Genomic DNA, 16,281 nt, shown 5'->3' on the forward strand with positions numbered 1-16,281 from the left:
AGATTAAACAATTTATTGCATTTATGAACATTAAAACAATTAATTGTAGTTATGAACGTAAAAGAGCTAAGTCGAGGAACCTTTTTGACGGTTCTACGGAACCCAAGAGCTCTGTGGAACATCTTTTGAGAACAGTAGGTTTAATTATGGACATTAACATTCATTAAAATTATTTTGCAATTTTAACGGAAAATATGGTAAATATCAAAATATACGAGAAGTAGTTATATGCACGGAGAAAAAAGCTGGAGATAATTACTATACCGTATAATAATGACATTTCTGGTTTAAAAAAAAAGTGAAAAATAAGTTTAACTTTTAAAAAAACGTAATTCTGGTAGCAAAATCCTAAATATATCATATTTAAACCACTCATTTGGTAACTTTTTCGTTAATATTCCGCTTTTACAATTGTAGTTCTTCATTATAACACATTTAGTAAAAAATACAAACTTGAAAAGTAATAAATGGTTTTTATGCTATACTTCTAAAGTTTGCGTTTTTACAATAGTTCTTCATTACCACACGTTTAGTAAAAAATACAAATTTGAAAAGTAATAAATGGTTTTTATGTTATACTTCTAAAGTTTCCGTTTTTACAATAGTTCTTCATTACCACACATTTAGTAAAAAATACAAATTTGAAAAGTAATAAATGGTTTTATGCTATACTTCTAAAGTTTCCGTTTTTACAATAGTTCTTCATTACCACGCATTTAGTAAAAATTACAAATTTGAAAAGTAATAAATGGTTTTTATGCAATGCTTCTAAAGTATCGTGATAAAATTATCAAATTTTTGTGCATATTATGAAACCATATTTTATTATTAATTTTACCAAAATTCATTATCAAAGTGCGTCAGTAAAGATTAGTAAGCTTTTCGATGCACATATTAAAAAAACGCTGTAAATTTTACCATATTCTGGTAGTTCTGGTCACACTTTTTTCTCAGAGTGTCTAAGAATATTTTGTATTTAATCATAAATGCATGAAATATATCATTACTAATTCAAATATAGAAACAAAATCTATTGAAAATGCATTATCTTCATTCGTGTTCAAAATATATTTCCTTATAACTTCATGTTTATTTGATTATGTATTTTATTTATTCATTTTTGGATTCCATCAATTTGTTGCCTTTAATGCTCATAGACAAACCATTTTATTCCAATAAATAAGTATATTTATACAGTTTTTTTTGTAAAGGACGTTTTTACTGCAAAAGTGAAGTAGAAAATGAAAATATTCGGAACACGTATTGATGTAGAAATGACTTTCTTTTCCTCCCGAATTCAAGTTTATCGTTTTCTAGTTCGCATCTTCAGTTTTTAATAAATTTCATTTCCCTCCTAGTAGTCATTCAATTTATAAAATAAACTTTTATGTAACTTTAAATGTTTTCGAGGAATTTTATTATAATTCTATTATTTTTATTTAAAATTAAAGAGTATGTCTTGTCAAAATACGTGTCTGGAGATTTATATTTTGTAAAAAATGCATAACTTATACCATCAATCATCAGTTATTTTAATTTATATATTTACTTATTCTATATGTATATTTATATATATTATTCTATATATATATTTATATATATTATTCTATATATATTTATATATATAATTATTCTATTTATATATTTATTTTTTAAAAAAATATTTTGAAACATAAAATTATTACAAATGAAGATATATTAAAATATAACTCAAATGTCTGTAAAAAAATTTTTTTTTTTACATCTACACTGAAAAACCGAACTTTAATACGAATGTAAAATAATTTTATTAAAATTTCGGATTTATAAGAAAAGATAATTTCTGTTGAAACATTTTTCTTTATTAAAAGAAATCTATTTTTATTTAAAGATTCTAAAACCTCGATACAAAAAAAATGACAAAATCACTGAAATTGCCAACATATGCGCCTTCTCAGAACTGAAAATATTAAAAAGATAAGAAATAGGAAATGTTGTACATTTTTCAAGAAATGTTTATGAAATGTTCTGATTTTAAAATGTTAGTGATGCAAACCTCAGTTTCTCAAGTATTTATGTCAATTTTAATGCTGTTTTAATTATTATTTTCAGTCAATATATGAGTATTTCCTGCCAAGTGTACCCGTAAGTCTTCTAATTCCAGCACTTCGTATACCTTTTTTTTTAAAGTTTTTTTAAAATTATTAATTTTTCTTTCTCTTATTGCGATTATTATTATTATAACTTTTTCTTTAGTTTTTTTTGCAAAGTAAAAATTAATTAAGTAAAGTAAAAGCGTCGTAAATTTATTATTTTTTGCAACCACAAGCCTTGGCAATTTCTAAAATTTTAAAAAAGTTTTGGGATAATTTTTAAAACTTGCTTACATATTTTTATTCAATGCTTATCATATCATATATAACCACATATAATCATATATATCATATATAATCCTGAAATATTTAAGAATTTCTCCCTTTCTTGATAGTATATTTCAAAGAAATAGTGTATATTTATAAAAATACTACTAAATACAATAAATATTTTTTTTAATATTTTAAAAAGGAGTATTTTAAAAATATTGTTAATAAATTCTGCTAATGTATTGATGTAAGGAAAAAACATTGCGTAAAATTAAAATTATATAATAATAGTATGAAAATATACCTATGTAATGATAGTATGAATACATGTGATGTCATAGTATGATAATATATGAAAAAATATTAGTAAAACTATTGTATGACATTGATGTGCCTTGTCAAACAAACTTGAAATTAGTAAGGGTAAAAATAATTGAAGACTTTTTAAATAGTTGGATGATATATGGCATTATATTATATTTAAGTATACCAAAATACAATAAGTATACAATGTATATATGCTAAGTTCGTATCAGCGCAAAAATGCTTTGAATCTTCAAAAACAAATAAACCATCACAGATATAGTGCAATGGCCTATTGATTTTACCCTGTTTTGGCGAACGCACAAAATAAGTCTAGAATAATAAATAAAAAAAGCTCCCTTGTTATTGTACAATACGTGAACAACATCTCCAATTCTTCGCGGCATTGTAAATTTGAAAATTTTAAATTCCGAACGGTGAACTATTTTGACGTTCCTTTTCTAAATAGAAGTAAGCATAGCCATTGCGATGCGATCGTATATTTTATCGCCGTAGACGACGGGTGTTGAAAGGGGAAAGCAAAGATAGAAGGGACGTTTCCATGGCAACCGCATCTACGACGTCGTACAGAGAAAATGAATTGTTCAATGCCCAATTTATAGCTGTATCGCGTTAACATAATATTTAGCGTTATTACGTCAGAGTGCTGAAAATGTTGTCTTAGTAATATGATAATATTAAGATTAATGTTCAGTTGCAAAAAGATGTACTTTTTTGTCAACTGCGCCTTGTGTTTAATCAGCTTTTTGCGTTAAATTTAATGATAATGCATTGTAATTTCGAAAGTGTCTTGTTGGAACGCGATATAAATTATGGTGCAGAGAGAAAAAGAAATGACAAAAGATTTTCGATATTAGCTTTTTTTAAAGACTTTTGGCAGAAAATTCAATAAACAACCTTGTGCGAATTTTAAATAACACACATGACACGATATAATGTTTATATATTTTAAGGAAATGCATATAATGTTAAATAAGGGTTTTAAATATTGTTTTTAATATAATAATTCTAAATATTCTAAATTAACACAGAGAGAATAAGTCTGCTAAAATTAACGCAATTTATGGTGATGACATTTTTAATAAAATAAATAAAAACATAATTCTGATTATTACCATAACCATTAATAAAACCAAAATTTACGGTATTCATTTTGCCATTATTCCGTTCACTGATTTGTAATTTTTTCGTTCAACGGTTCACTGGAAATGCAGATTTTAAAAATTTTAGTTCTTATAACCACACATTTAATAAAAAAGGCAAAATTGAAAAGTAAATTTGACCGAATAAATGATTTTTATGCCATGCTCTAAGGTTTAATGAGTTAATTAACAAATTTTACTACATTAACCAAATTTTAACCGTATTAAATCGTATTTTTATTGTTAATTTTACCGATATCATTACCAAAGCGCTTCGATAAAAATAACCGAGCTTTCTGGTGATAGAGAAAAAACCACGGTAAATTTTACAATTTTACAATGGTCTCGTAATTTTGATCATATTTTTTTTCAGTGAATATATAAAATGTATTATAATATCTCTAAACTCTGTTTTAAGAAGTTGAATTCACACGATAATTAATTTATAGAACTAAGTTTACAATGTATCTGAATGATGAATATATTGTGGCTGATATGCGGCATCGTTTTTAACAGCGTTTATTCTATACTTACAAATATTATTCTATGAATAATAATATTTCGTCCATATTCTAAATTCTATTTACATTTAAATTCTTCAGAAAGTTTTTAAATATTCTTTAACAAACAACGCAACTTAGGAATACGAAATCAGACCAGGAAAATAAATAGTGTTCCAAAATCCATGCAATATATGAATATTGCTATAGAAAACTGCCAACAACAAAAATGCTGCGTTTCAGGTAATAATTTAGTTTTATTAAAAATGGAGCGCTTGAAAAGAAATAACTTGTTTCCAGTATTAGGCAATATATTGGACATATTTGTGTAATTTCCTGGGAACGAAATTTCTCATTTTAATGGCTGCTCAGATCAGGTATACCGCTGTTGGGCATTTTTCTTTGGAGGTTCTGAACTCTAACATATCAATGAGCTCTAACGTTTAGAAGAATAAAATTAATTGCCTATCAATGAAATTCAGTCACATTTATGCAAAACATTCTTTAAAACTTTGGTTTCCCATGCTCATGCATTCGATATGCTTTTCCAGACATACCAGTTTCCTAAGAAGTGTTCTGTGGAACCCTAGGGTTCCGTAGAGAGATCACAGAGGTTTCGAGAGTTAAGATTTTTTATAAAGCCAGTAATGATTTTCAATATCTGTAATTATATTTAGATCTAATCATTATTTATTTAATATTTCGATTTTTAATGAAATTATTCAAGAAAAATTTCAATGAAAAAGACTGTAGTGTGTGGCAAAGAAGCATTCCAGTATTGGATATCTATTATTTGTTAAATGTTCACATTTTCACAACACGCACAAATGCAAACAAACATAACAATCAGACAACACACGAAAACATATAAAAATTAATCTCGAGCGAGAGACCGTTCAAAAGCAATGCTCTCATTTTCACTTTCTGGATCCAACTCAACATCTCATCGCCAAATGGCCACCACTCACCAAGAGAGGCGCGCCTTACTCTCACAGGATCTCCAAATGTTACAAATTATTTATTTTTGTGTATTTCCTTAAGAAATGTTTATTAAAATGGAGAGTTAGCGAAAATTGAAACCTTACAAGACAGTATTATTTTTCAAGTAATAATTTTACACTAGTACTTTCCATCAAGATTTTCAATTCAAAGAAAATAACCAAATTCAACAATAAAGAAATGTGCTTCTCTGACAACAATTCTCAATATTTATGACAGTTCTTTTGTATTTTCATTGCAAAGAAAACCATAATTTAACTTATTTATTTAATTTTTAGCTTTTACATAAACAAAAACCAACTTTAAAGCTAGAATAGATGCCGCTCTAGACCTATGAATTCTACCGACATAAAACCTAATTATAAGATTATTTTTAATGAAACTAAGAAATATTAATTTCTCAAATTAAATATTTTCAAAATGATTAGTAGTGTTTCTTTGGTTAATATACACCGAAGAGCCATTACATTATGATCACTCTATAATAATTGGCTCATCCAAGTTTTCATGGTTTCTCGCCCAGAAACAATGTTTTCATGGGGCACATTAGGACCCTTAATCCTCATAGAACAATCCCTGACGTCTGTAAGCTACTTGAACGTAGTTGCAAACCAGGTTCACCCATTCATGGCAACAGTTTTTCCTGCGGGGGGTGGTGTTTACCAACAGGATAATGCACCATGTCATAAGGGTCGAATCGTCATGGACTGGTTCGAGGAACATTCCAGTGACTTTCAAGTCATGTCTTGGCCCCCAAGTTCCCCTGACCTTATTCCAATAGAGCATTTGTGGTCCAACGTAAAAAACCAAATTCGTGCTGCCACGCTACCTCCTCGCAGTGTGAGGAAATTGCTGGACCAGTTGGTGAGCGCTTGATACCAGATACCTCAGACTACCTATCAGCACCTTGTGGAATTAATGGCACGGCGGGTGCTAGCAGTTTTGAGGGCTAAAGGTGATCCTACATGTTATTAGCAGGGTGGTCATAATGTAATGGCTTTTCGGTGTGTATGTTTACCATTCTTAATGAACTTTAATAATAAAATCGAGGTTCCTCGAAAAAAAGGTCGCTCATTAAAGGTCGCTGCCCAATACTTACACTTTATGAATTAATCGCAATTTCACAATTTTTCGTTTGAAATTCAATTATAATTAAAAAATTTTATTCTTTTATTAGCCCTTTATAAGATTTAAGGGAAGTATACTTCCCACCAAATTAATTAATTATGTGTAATGGGAGGCTATTTTCTCATTAATGATTTGCACGGCTATCTGCCAATAATTCCAGATAAAACAAAAGAAAAAATACCAATGAAGGGCTTTGTTTACATAGATGCGGATAGCAATTATGGTCAGCATGGGGTCAAGAATAGAAGACGACACTAAGAAACTATATTATATATTTTATCTAGGGAATTATGCGATCGTTCATTTAATCATTTCTCATCGAGTTTATTTTGTAGTCATAAACACAGGATTTATAAATTAAGTCCTTTATAATCACTAAAGAAGTTTATTGACAATTTTTTACAGTGGGTAAAATTTTGAAGAGAAAAAAAAATCGAATCACTAATTTTCAAAGCAAAAAATAATATCTATGAGAAAAAATTTAAAATAAAATTAATTTCAGATAATAAGCTAAATTATTTTTTTTTAACAAATCAACTTCAATCCGAAAAAATGTAAATCAAACTAATTTTAGATAATAAGCTAAATTTTTTTTTTTTTTTTTGAAAATCAATCTCAATTCCAAAAATTAAAATAAAATCAATTTTAGATCGCATGTTAAATTAATGGTTTTAAATTAATATCAATCCAAAAAATTTAAAATCAAATTAATTTCAGATAATAAGTTTAATTATTTTTAAATCTTACTTAATTATTTTCTAATCAATCTCAATCTCAAAAAAATTTTTGCATAATATTACTAAAAGAAATATTGCACTATAAATAGTTCATTCAAAAAATGTATGATATAGGGTTGCGGTTCCTAATGTTTCTCAACTGTAGAATCATAAATTATCGAGCTTTTTTTGGCGGAACTCCGAGACTTAATGAATACATGTCATCAGTAATCATGAATTTATTAATTAACGAAAGGCTATTAATTACTTTGAGAATTTGAGATCGAAATTTTATTAGTTATTTTGAAAATATTTAGTTAATGAGTGAAGAATGAAATTTTTTCTTTATATCTTTTTATCAATGTTAGTCATTAAAAGGCTTTATGTCAGGCAGTTGAATTTCCAGGTCCAGAGCGGCATCTAGTCGAGTTCTTATTTTAATTTTAATGCGTGTATGAACTTTAAAACTATTGAGCTGAAGTATGGTTTACATTAACATAAAAACAAAAAAAGAAGAAAATAAACTTAAGAAAGGTTATCAGAGAAAAATACTTCTAGTTTGTTGAACTCGGGTATTATTATTATATATGAAATACTAATGGAATTTACAATTAATGAATATCCTTTACATTATTCATTTTGTTATTGGTGAAAAAACATTCTTTTTTTTATTTCTTAGTTTACAAACATTTCATAAAAGAGCGAAAATTTTAAAAATTTAGTAACGGATTATTAATTGGATATAAATTTAATTGCAGATTTTGAAAAACATTACTGGTTAAAAAAAATTCCTAATTATCTGAATCACTGTAACGCTTTCGCAGAACCCTAGGGTTCTGCGGAACACCATTTGGGAACTACTGGTTTAAGGCAAAGTATGGAACAGTGCCTCAATTTTGTATTAAAAATGTGAGTTTTCCATCAAAACTAATTCTTACGTAAATTTTTAAACGTCTTTTATGAACGCAAAACTGATAACAGATTAAATATTTATGCGTTCTGTCTACTCGACAAATATCCAAGTACGTAAAGCAACTCCAAATTGATCCCTGTCCTTTGAGTACCTTTAGAGGAAAAGTCATTACCTTGTCGTTGTCGGTCAGATCGTTAAAGAGGAGAATACTTTATTCGCCCATTAAGCAACATATGTTACAGAACAGATTTCATTCATCTATTTCTACTTAGTATACAGAATTTCAGTATTTAAAAAGTAATTTGGGAATCTCAGTTTTCCCCCTTAACTTGTTTTTCCTTTAAGAAAGTTCTTTAAACATATAAGAAAAAAACTCAATACGGTCTATTTTAAGCTGTGTAGGGGAACATTTAAGAAAAGTATGTAACAAAGGTAATAAAATACTTATGGGGATAAATGTTTTATTGCAATTTCTTTTAGCATGGAAACTCAAAAAAATCTGTTTTCAACTGAGCAAGCGATTTACACTTATAAGATATGTTTATGAGTTTTTCTTTTAAAAAAAGAATAATACCGGCTTAATGAAACGGTTGTCATTTAAAACATTTTGTTATAATTCTTTTAACGTGAAAAATAATTGATAAAGTGAGGAAAACCTGAAAAAAACTCAATGAATTCTGTTTTATATTAAGGATTTACACTTAAGATTTAGACTTAAAAATATAATTTGGATCATTTAAAAAAAATCTAACGGACATGATAAAACTTTTGCTGGTTCATATATTTTGTGACAAATTTTTGCTAAACTACAAAAAAGGAACACTCAGTATGATTAACCATAAAAAGCGAAAGTTGTACAGTAAAATGTAGATTAGGGTGAAATGATATGAATTCAAGAGCAGAATCTGAAAATATTAGTAAAATTTATCAATTTATCTAGGAGAAAGATTCAGGGCAAAGTCTTCACGGAGAAAAGAAATCTGGTGAAATAATGATACTGTATATGGCTATGACATTTCTAATTTAAAAAAAACTCTAACTCTGGTTAATAAAAACAAAATAAACAGTATTCGAACCATTCATTTGGTAATTTTTCCACTCACATGATAACCTATTTTTTGAAAATCTGGTTTTCAAAACTATAGTTCCTATTTCCACCCATTTAGTGAAAAATGCAGAACTAAAAAGTAAATTTAACCGTATGAATGGTTTTCATACCCTGGTCTAAGATGTAATGATAAAGTTACTAAATTTTGTTACGTGCAAGAAAATTTATAAAAGTACAAATTACAAAACCATATTTATTGTTTTGTTACATCATGTATGTACTTATACTGTTTGAATGAGTGTAGGAAAATTAATTAAGCAATGAACTAAATTTAATTGATTATTTTTACTGAGATAAATTATAATCTTATCTTACGTTATATTTAGACACATTAAACTGTACTCAATAAATTCTATGACATTAATTAAACCCTAGCAAAAATTTGTCATTTCAAGAAAAATAATTGTAAGGAATTTAACAACGATGATCAAATATTTTCTTAAAAATTACAACTGAAGAAGAAAGTAAACTATAAACTCAATTTCGCTTTCGACCAGCATTTCTACACATTAAATTATAACATTTTAACTATTTTTTTTCTGAAATTGCTTTAGAATTGTACTTTTTAGTATTAAAGTGCAGTATACTAAATATACTGAAATAAAATTAATAGTATTTGCCAGTTCATAATGACATTAGAGGAAAATTCATCAGCAACTTTAGCTAACATACCGTATAATTTTATCATAAACAGATAGTTAAACATTAGTTACTGGTAAGTTAGCATTAGTAACGTTAAACATATGTAAATGATAGTTAAACATTTTCAGAGTTTCTCATAACTAGAAGTTTAAAAAAATGCCTACCACAGTATATGCTTCTGAAAAAAAAATTTTATAATTACCTTAATTTAAAGAGAAAACACTAGATGTTTTTTGATGAATCCTTACTTTACCACACTGTCTCACACGTGACCCAGCATCATAAATAATTTTACGATACAAACCATTCTAAAGTCATAAATTAAATCAGTATTCAAAAATTGTCTTAATCAATAGATAAAATCTGAGCTCTACAATTCAATACAAATTGTTAATATTCAATTGTTAATTGTACAAATTGTTAATTGTTCAATACACGATGTTCTTTTGGTAAAAGTCTATGGTGGTAAGCGTCTTCTTAATGAATTTTTAATTTTTATTAAATAAAATAATTTTATTACAATTCAACTATATTTAAAAACAATATATTTAATATTGTTTTCGTAATTTACAATTGGTATTTCTTTTAAAAACGTTTTTTTCTAGTAAAGCAAATTTCTATCCAAATTGGTTTACTATAATGTTTAAAATAACGTCATTAATTTAAGAAATACAATTCAAAACTGTTTTTTTTTTCTATAGAAATAATATAAAATGGGCTTTAAAACATTTCACTTCTTTATTGACATTTCTCCCAAAAAGAGCATTTATTTTGCATAACATAAGCGCCATGGTTGATGAAAACTCCTCTGATGGTCAATTGCCCAAACTTTATCACCCCCGACATACAGATCCCATTCCATAGCTTTTCTTATCGCCTGTCTATGTCGAAGCATCAATAAGTCTCCGGAAAAACCCCCCTAACGGAGAAGATTAAATAGAACGGGAATCCATTCCCGCCATTCACTCCCGAAATGAGGTCAACGCCATCGGAAATCGTTATCCGGAAACTTTTCACTATCAATCCGGCAACCCTTTTGAATGAATGAACTTATTTTCCTTCAGCTTTTTTTTTTTCTTTCGCCTACGGTAAGATGACAACTGGAGAGACATCGGGAATGAAATTTTGGAGACTGGTTAGAAAAAGTGATACAAAGAAATGTTTTGTTACCCAATATCTATTTTCTTTTTTTATTTTCCTAGTAAGGCATTCGTCGAACAGAAAAAGGTCAATGGTTGGAAGCTGTTTCGTTAAGATAATACTCAAAAACTTTTTCTGCAAATTATCATTAACTGTAATTTTATTTCTTTTCAAATTTCGTTATAGAAATATGATAGGCTAATGTCTAGACAGTTAAAGAGATCTCTTTAATAAAAAATGCGTAGGATCGGAAGTTTCATATTATTAATTGGTGTTATCAAACAAAATACACGTTATCAGGGAAGCATAATTAACATTTTTTTAAACAGCTAACTTTTAAATATACATATAAGATATGCCAGAATTAAATTTTTTACAAAGATATTATTCAGAGCCGCGATGGCTCAGGGGATAGAACGTTCGCCTTCTAATGAGGTGAACCGGGTTCGAATCCCAGTGATGGCTGGTCGATACGAATTCCGCATCCAGTTTGCACCGACCACAGTGCTTACATGAAATATCCTCAGTGGTAAACGGATCATATGTTAGAGTCCCCGTGCTGTCAGGCTAACCGTGGGAGGTTCTCGCGGTCTTCCTCTCCGTGTAATGCAAGTGCGGGTTAGTTCCAACAGAAAGTCCTCCACGAAGGCAAATTTCTCCCAATACTTGATCCAGGAGTTCCCTTATCTTCTGGATTGGGTTCAAAATTACAAGGCTACTGAGTTGAACATTAGTAGTCGTAAACCCAAAAAATTGAGTCGGCTGTTCAATCAAAGACATTATTCAGTTCTGTTGATCACACCGTATTTCAATTTGTGAAAAATAAAATTAAAAAAAGCATTTCTATTGAAATAAAAATAATACTTTATTTCATCGTAAAAAAATCTAGAATGGAAATTTTGAGAGTAATCATCTATTAACACACGGAAAAAAAAATTCCGTTAAATAATTGTCCTGAATGGTAGGGACAATTTCTGGTTAAAAAAAATTATATATACTTAATTCCGTTAATAATAACCAAAATATACGATATTTAAACCAGTCATTTAGTAATTTTTCTATTCATATAGTAACGGTTTTCCTGAAATTCTGGTTCTTAAAATTATAGTTCTTATTGCCACACATTTAGGGAAAAATACAAAACTTAAAAGTAAATTTTACCAAATAAATGGTTTTTATGTCATGCTCTAAAATATTAGGATGAAATTACCAAATTTTACCATATATAATACATTTTATCATTTATTATAAAACTATATTTTATTGTTAATTTTACCAAAATCATTACCAAAGCGCTTTGCTGAAAATTACCGAACTTTTTAGTGTTCTAATAGATTATTCATATTCTAGTATTTTTCTCAGTGCAGTAGTTAGGAAAAACTAAGTACTTTTTTTAACCCAAGCCAATGTTTTCGTAAAATTAACAATGAAAAATGGTTTCATGATATTTACTGTAAAACTTGATAAATGTGGTAAATGTTGATAAATTCATCATGATAGTTTTTTTGAGCATGGTATAAAATCAACTTATTCGGTCAAATTATTTTATTTTTGTATTTCTTAATAAATTTGTGGTAATAAGAACTATAATTTTGAAAACCAAAATTTCCGCTAATTACCATACGGATAGAAAAATTACCAAATTAAAATTTTAAATACCGAATATTTTGGTTTTTATTACCAGAATTATGGTTTCCTTTTGCCAGAAATGTCATTGCCATATAGTGAGGTAATTTTCCGGAATATTCCTAAACCCATGCAAGTCATGCCTATAAGCAATTTTTCAATTCTTAAATATTAATAATAAAAACTTTCTTTTTCAACAGAAATTACCTATCAAAAGCAATTTAATTTATCAAAAAATAAAGCATTTAATTCAGAAAAATTAAAATTTTAATAAAAAAAATATGTAATTTTCTTTGATTGTTGTTTTTTTCCATTAGAAAGATTTTGTTTCTTAAAGCCGTACAAACTCTAACTATAAGTAATTTTTTGAGTTTTGATTATAAATACTAAAAATATTTTCCCTAATTTGTTAGATATTCTTAACTTTATTATTTACTATAAAAAATAGAACTTTCAAAACGTCATATTTTTAATAAAAATTAAACATTTCATTAAGATAAATAAATCATGTGAATTTTTTTTAAATTATTCTTATCAGAGTATTTACAAACTACAATTGATTAGGGAGAGTTTAATTTAGTCTGCGTGTTTGATATATCTGGAAAGAATGACATGGTTGATTTTCCAAGCAGATAACTGACTAGAGTTAACACCTCTTTCTCTCAATTGTTTGTATTGCATTATTAATAATACAACATAATATAATATAATATAATATAATATAATATAATATAATATAATAGAAAACATGTTAAAAAACTACATGTTATTAGATAAGTGTTTTAATTGCTCTATTTAGCTATTTGTAAGAAGTACAACTACAAAAATTTTATGAATACACATTAAATCATCACTATCATAAAATTATAGACATTTTTGAATAAATTTTTAAACATAAGCTTTTAGTGATCCAAGCTAAATAATATACAGAATGTATTTTTTTTTCAAAATTAATTTTAGAGAACTTTTGAAAATTTACAGCTTTGGGATGAAAAAAAACTCAAAAAGGGAACCGATAACAATGCTAACAACTAACATTAAGAGTTTCTGAAAAAAATCATACATTTAAAAATTTATCGATCAAACAATCGTCGAAAACATTCTGTGATTAAATAAAACGAAGAATCGACGTCTCAAATTATTCTTCTGTCAAATAACAACCGCCAAAATATTGCTACACAGTTTTAAAAATATCTAATTTATCATTTTAATGAGATCTTTTTTAAAAAAAAGATAAAGTAAAAGATGTCCACATTTTGTTTCTAGTAAGTACACGTGATTCTCAACTAACTATATCATCAACCAGAAGTAAAAGTCTATTCAGCTGCGGGGAGTAGGAAAAAAGAAAGCAAATTTCGAAAAACATCAACGCAGCTGAATACTAAATGTGTTTCTCTTCTGAATGTTATGTTATCAACTTTCGCTTAACTAAAGACACGTTTTTGGCTGATGTAAATGTTACGCTTTTCAGAAACTTAAATAGCTTTCGTGCAACCATTTCATCTACTGCGGTAAAGAGCGTTTCGTCATTCTATCTTTTTTGACATCCTTCTCAATGACTCTAACTTCGTCAACGCTGTACTAGGGTACTTTGCAATTTTGTGTTTAGAGTTTTCTTTGATGTCATGTTCGATTTTAAAACTAAAGGTAGGTTTCATAAAATATTTTTTTATTATTACTTGCCTGTTTTAAAACCCTTTCAATGATGCACTTAAGGTTTTTATTTCTTACTATGCTAGGTTTAAAATAATATCAAGGTAAAAGATAAATTCTGTAAATTGTTATTTCTGTTTTGTTTAATTTTTATAGGATTTTATTAAGAGTTTTAGTTGACGCCATTTTAGATTTTAAAACAAAAGTTGGGTTTTATAAAATATTAATTTTATATAGCGCCATTTTTAAAACACTTACAAGGGTGTACTTAAGGTTTTTATTAGTTATTATTCTAGGTTAAAAGAAATACCAAGATTAAAAGATAAATTCCGTTAATTATTACTGATGTGTGTAATTTTTATTGACTTCTAATTAGAGTTTTTTTTTCTCTTTTTCTGATGTCACGTTAGCTTTTAAAACAAAGGATTGGTTTCATAATATATTATTTTTATGAAGTGGCACTTTTAAAACCCTTTCAGTGGTGTACTTAAGGATTTTATTTATCACTATGATAGGTTTAAAATATTATCAAGGTTAAAGATAAATTCCGTAAATTGTTAATTTTATTTTGTACCATTTTTATTAACCATTTATTATTTTGTAATCGTTTTACTTATTCATTTATTTATTTCTATATCAGATTCAAATATTCTTAATTCTCTGACAACGTTGTACTTGCAGTTTTGTTTTTATGTACGCATATTGTCACATTCGATCTAAAACAAAATGTGTGTTCCATAAATTTATTGTTCTCATTCTATATTTTATTTAAAGACACTGTTTTCTTTATTATATTTCTTGTATATATCAAGTAATTATGTCTTTATGGGGATATGGAAATCTATTCATTTTAAAGTTGTTAAATCAATAACTCGAATTATAAATTAATAAGAGCCTATTATACATTATTTTTACTCTGTATATTCAAATCATTTGTTGGGAAAGTGTTTTTTTCAAAAACATATAGTTATTTTAATATTTTTTATTTGGTAGATTTTTAAGATTTTATGGCAAAATATTATATTAAATTACTATTGTTTCACATTTGGATAATAAGCTGCTGAATTATAATTATGTGTAAAACATGTAACGTTGTATAAGATTTTAAAAGGGTTTGTTATGTTTAAATCTATTATCTTGACAAAATATAAACTCTAAAAACTATGGTTTCGTTTCAAAAGGGATGAACGAACTTTGATTATTATTAATTTTCGTTTACATATTTTTAAGATTTATAATTTGCATGCATATATATTGTTGTTACGAGTGTTTAAGTTTCACAAAACGATAGATACACGAATTTATATTAGTTACATTTTTAACTCTCAATAAATTTCTTAGGTAATGCAATTATCAAGAAATTAATGAAGTTCACTTTTTAATTTAGAGGTGACGACAAAAGAGAAGAAGTCCTCCCGCATACAGAAACTAAGGAAGCATCTCAGTTGCGGTTTTGGTCGTCTTTGTAAGTATAATTTTAGTTTCTGTTGTTTCTGTTGCATCAATTTTTTATTTCTTATATAATGATAAAGTATGAAAGATAGAATCATTGCTATTATTTTTTTTAAATTAATTGATTATTTTGTAAGATTTATATAATTCTTTCTCATTTCATAAAGATTATAACTTTTCAATATCATTCGTATCACTTTTTCTAGTAGTATTCAATACATTCCATCTGCAATTTAAATAAGATATTGAAACGAGATTCATAAATTTCTTCCTTCAATCATTACAATTTTTAATCAATATTAGTTACTGTGGAATTCACTACACAAAATACAGTAATTCAAAATCAACAACAATTTCTTTTCTTATGAGGAAATTCAATTAAAATAAAAAGTGATGAATACTTATTGTCGAAAATAAATAATATTTTTTCTAATTCAGACGGAAGTCTTTTGTATTGATAAAAAGATTTCCATATAACAATGTTTTTAAAGTTTTGTATTTATATTATCGATTTCAGAAAATTTAATTAACAATCTTACGCCATTGAGATCATTTATTTGAGGACAAATTTATAAAGTTTAAAAAATCAATAATAT

At 27.0% G+C, this 16,281-nt stretch overlaps 1 protein-coding gene across 4 annotated transcripts in view; it reads left to right on the forward strand.

Moving 5' to 3' along the window:
- LOC107437075 (cyclin dependent kinase Eip63E) overlaps positions 1–16,281 on the forward strand; it is a 108,153-nt gene that overhangs the window by 11,334 nt on the left and 80,538 nt on the right. For 2 of the 4 annotated variants that reach the window (XM_043047147.2, XM_071183273.1), the window contains exons 1-2: positions 14,070–14,227; positions 15,621–15,698. In XM_043047147.2, coding sequence (XP_042903081.1) covers positions 14,206–14,227; positions 15,621–15,698 — 100 coding nt within the window. In that variant the 5' untranslated portion in view covers positions 14,070–14,205. Of the gene's footprint in view, positions 1–14,069; positions 14,228–15,620; positions 15,699–16,281 lie in introns of those variants that run through there. The other 2 variants (XM_043047146.2, XM_016048957.3) reach the window with 1 other exon arrangement.

Source organism: Parasteatoda tepidariorum, chromosome 1 (assembly GCF_043381705.1).
Source record: "Parasteatoda tepidariorum isolate YZ-2023 chromosome 1, CAS_Ptep_4.0, whole genome shotgun sequence".
Lineage (NCBI taxonomy): Eukaryota > Metazoa > Arthropoda > Arachnida > Araneae > Theridiidae > Parasteatoda > Parasteatoda tepidariorum.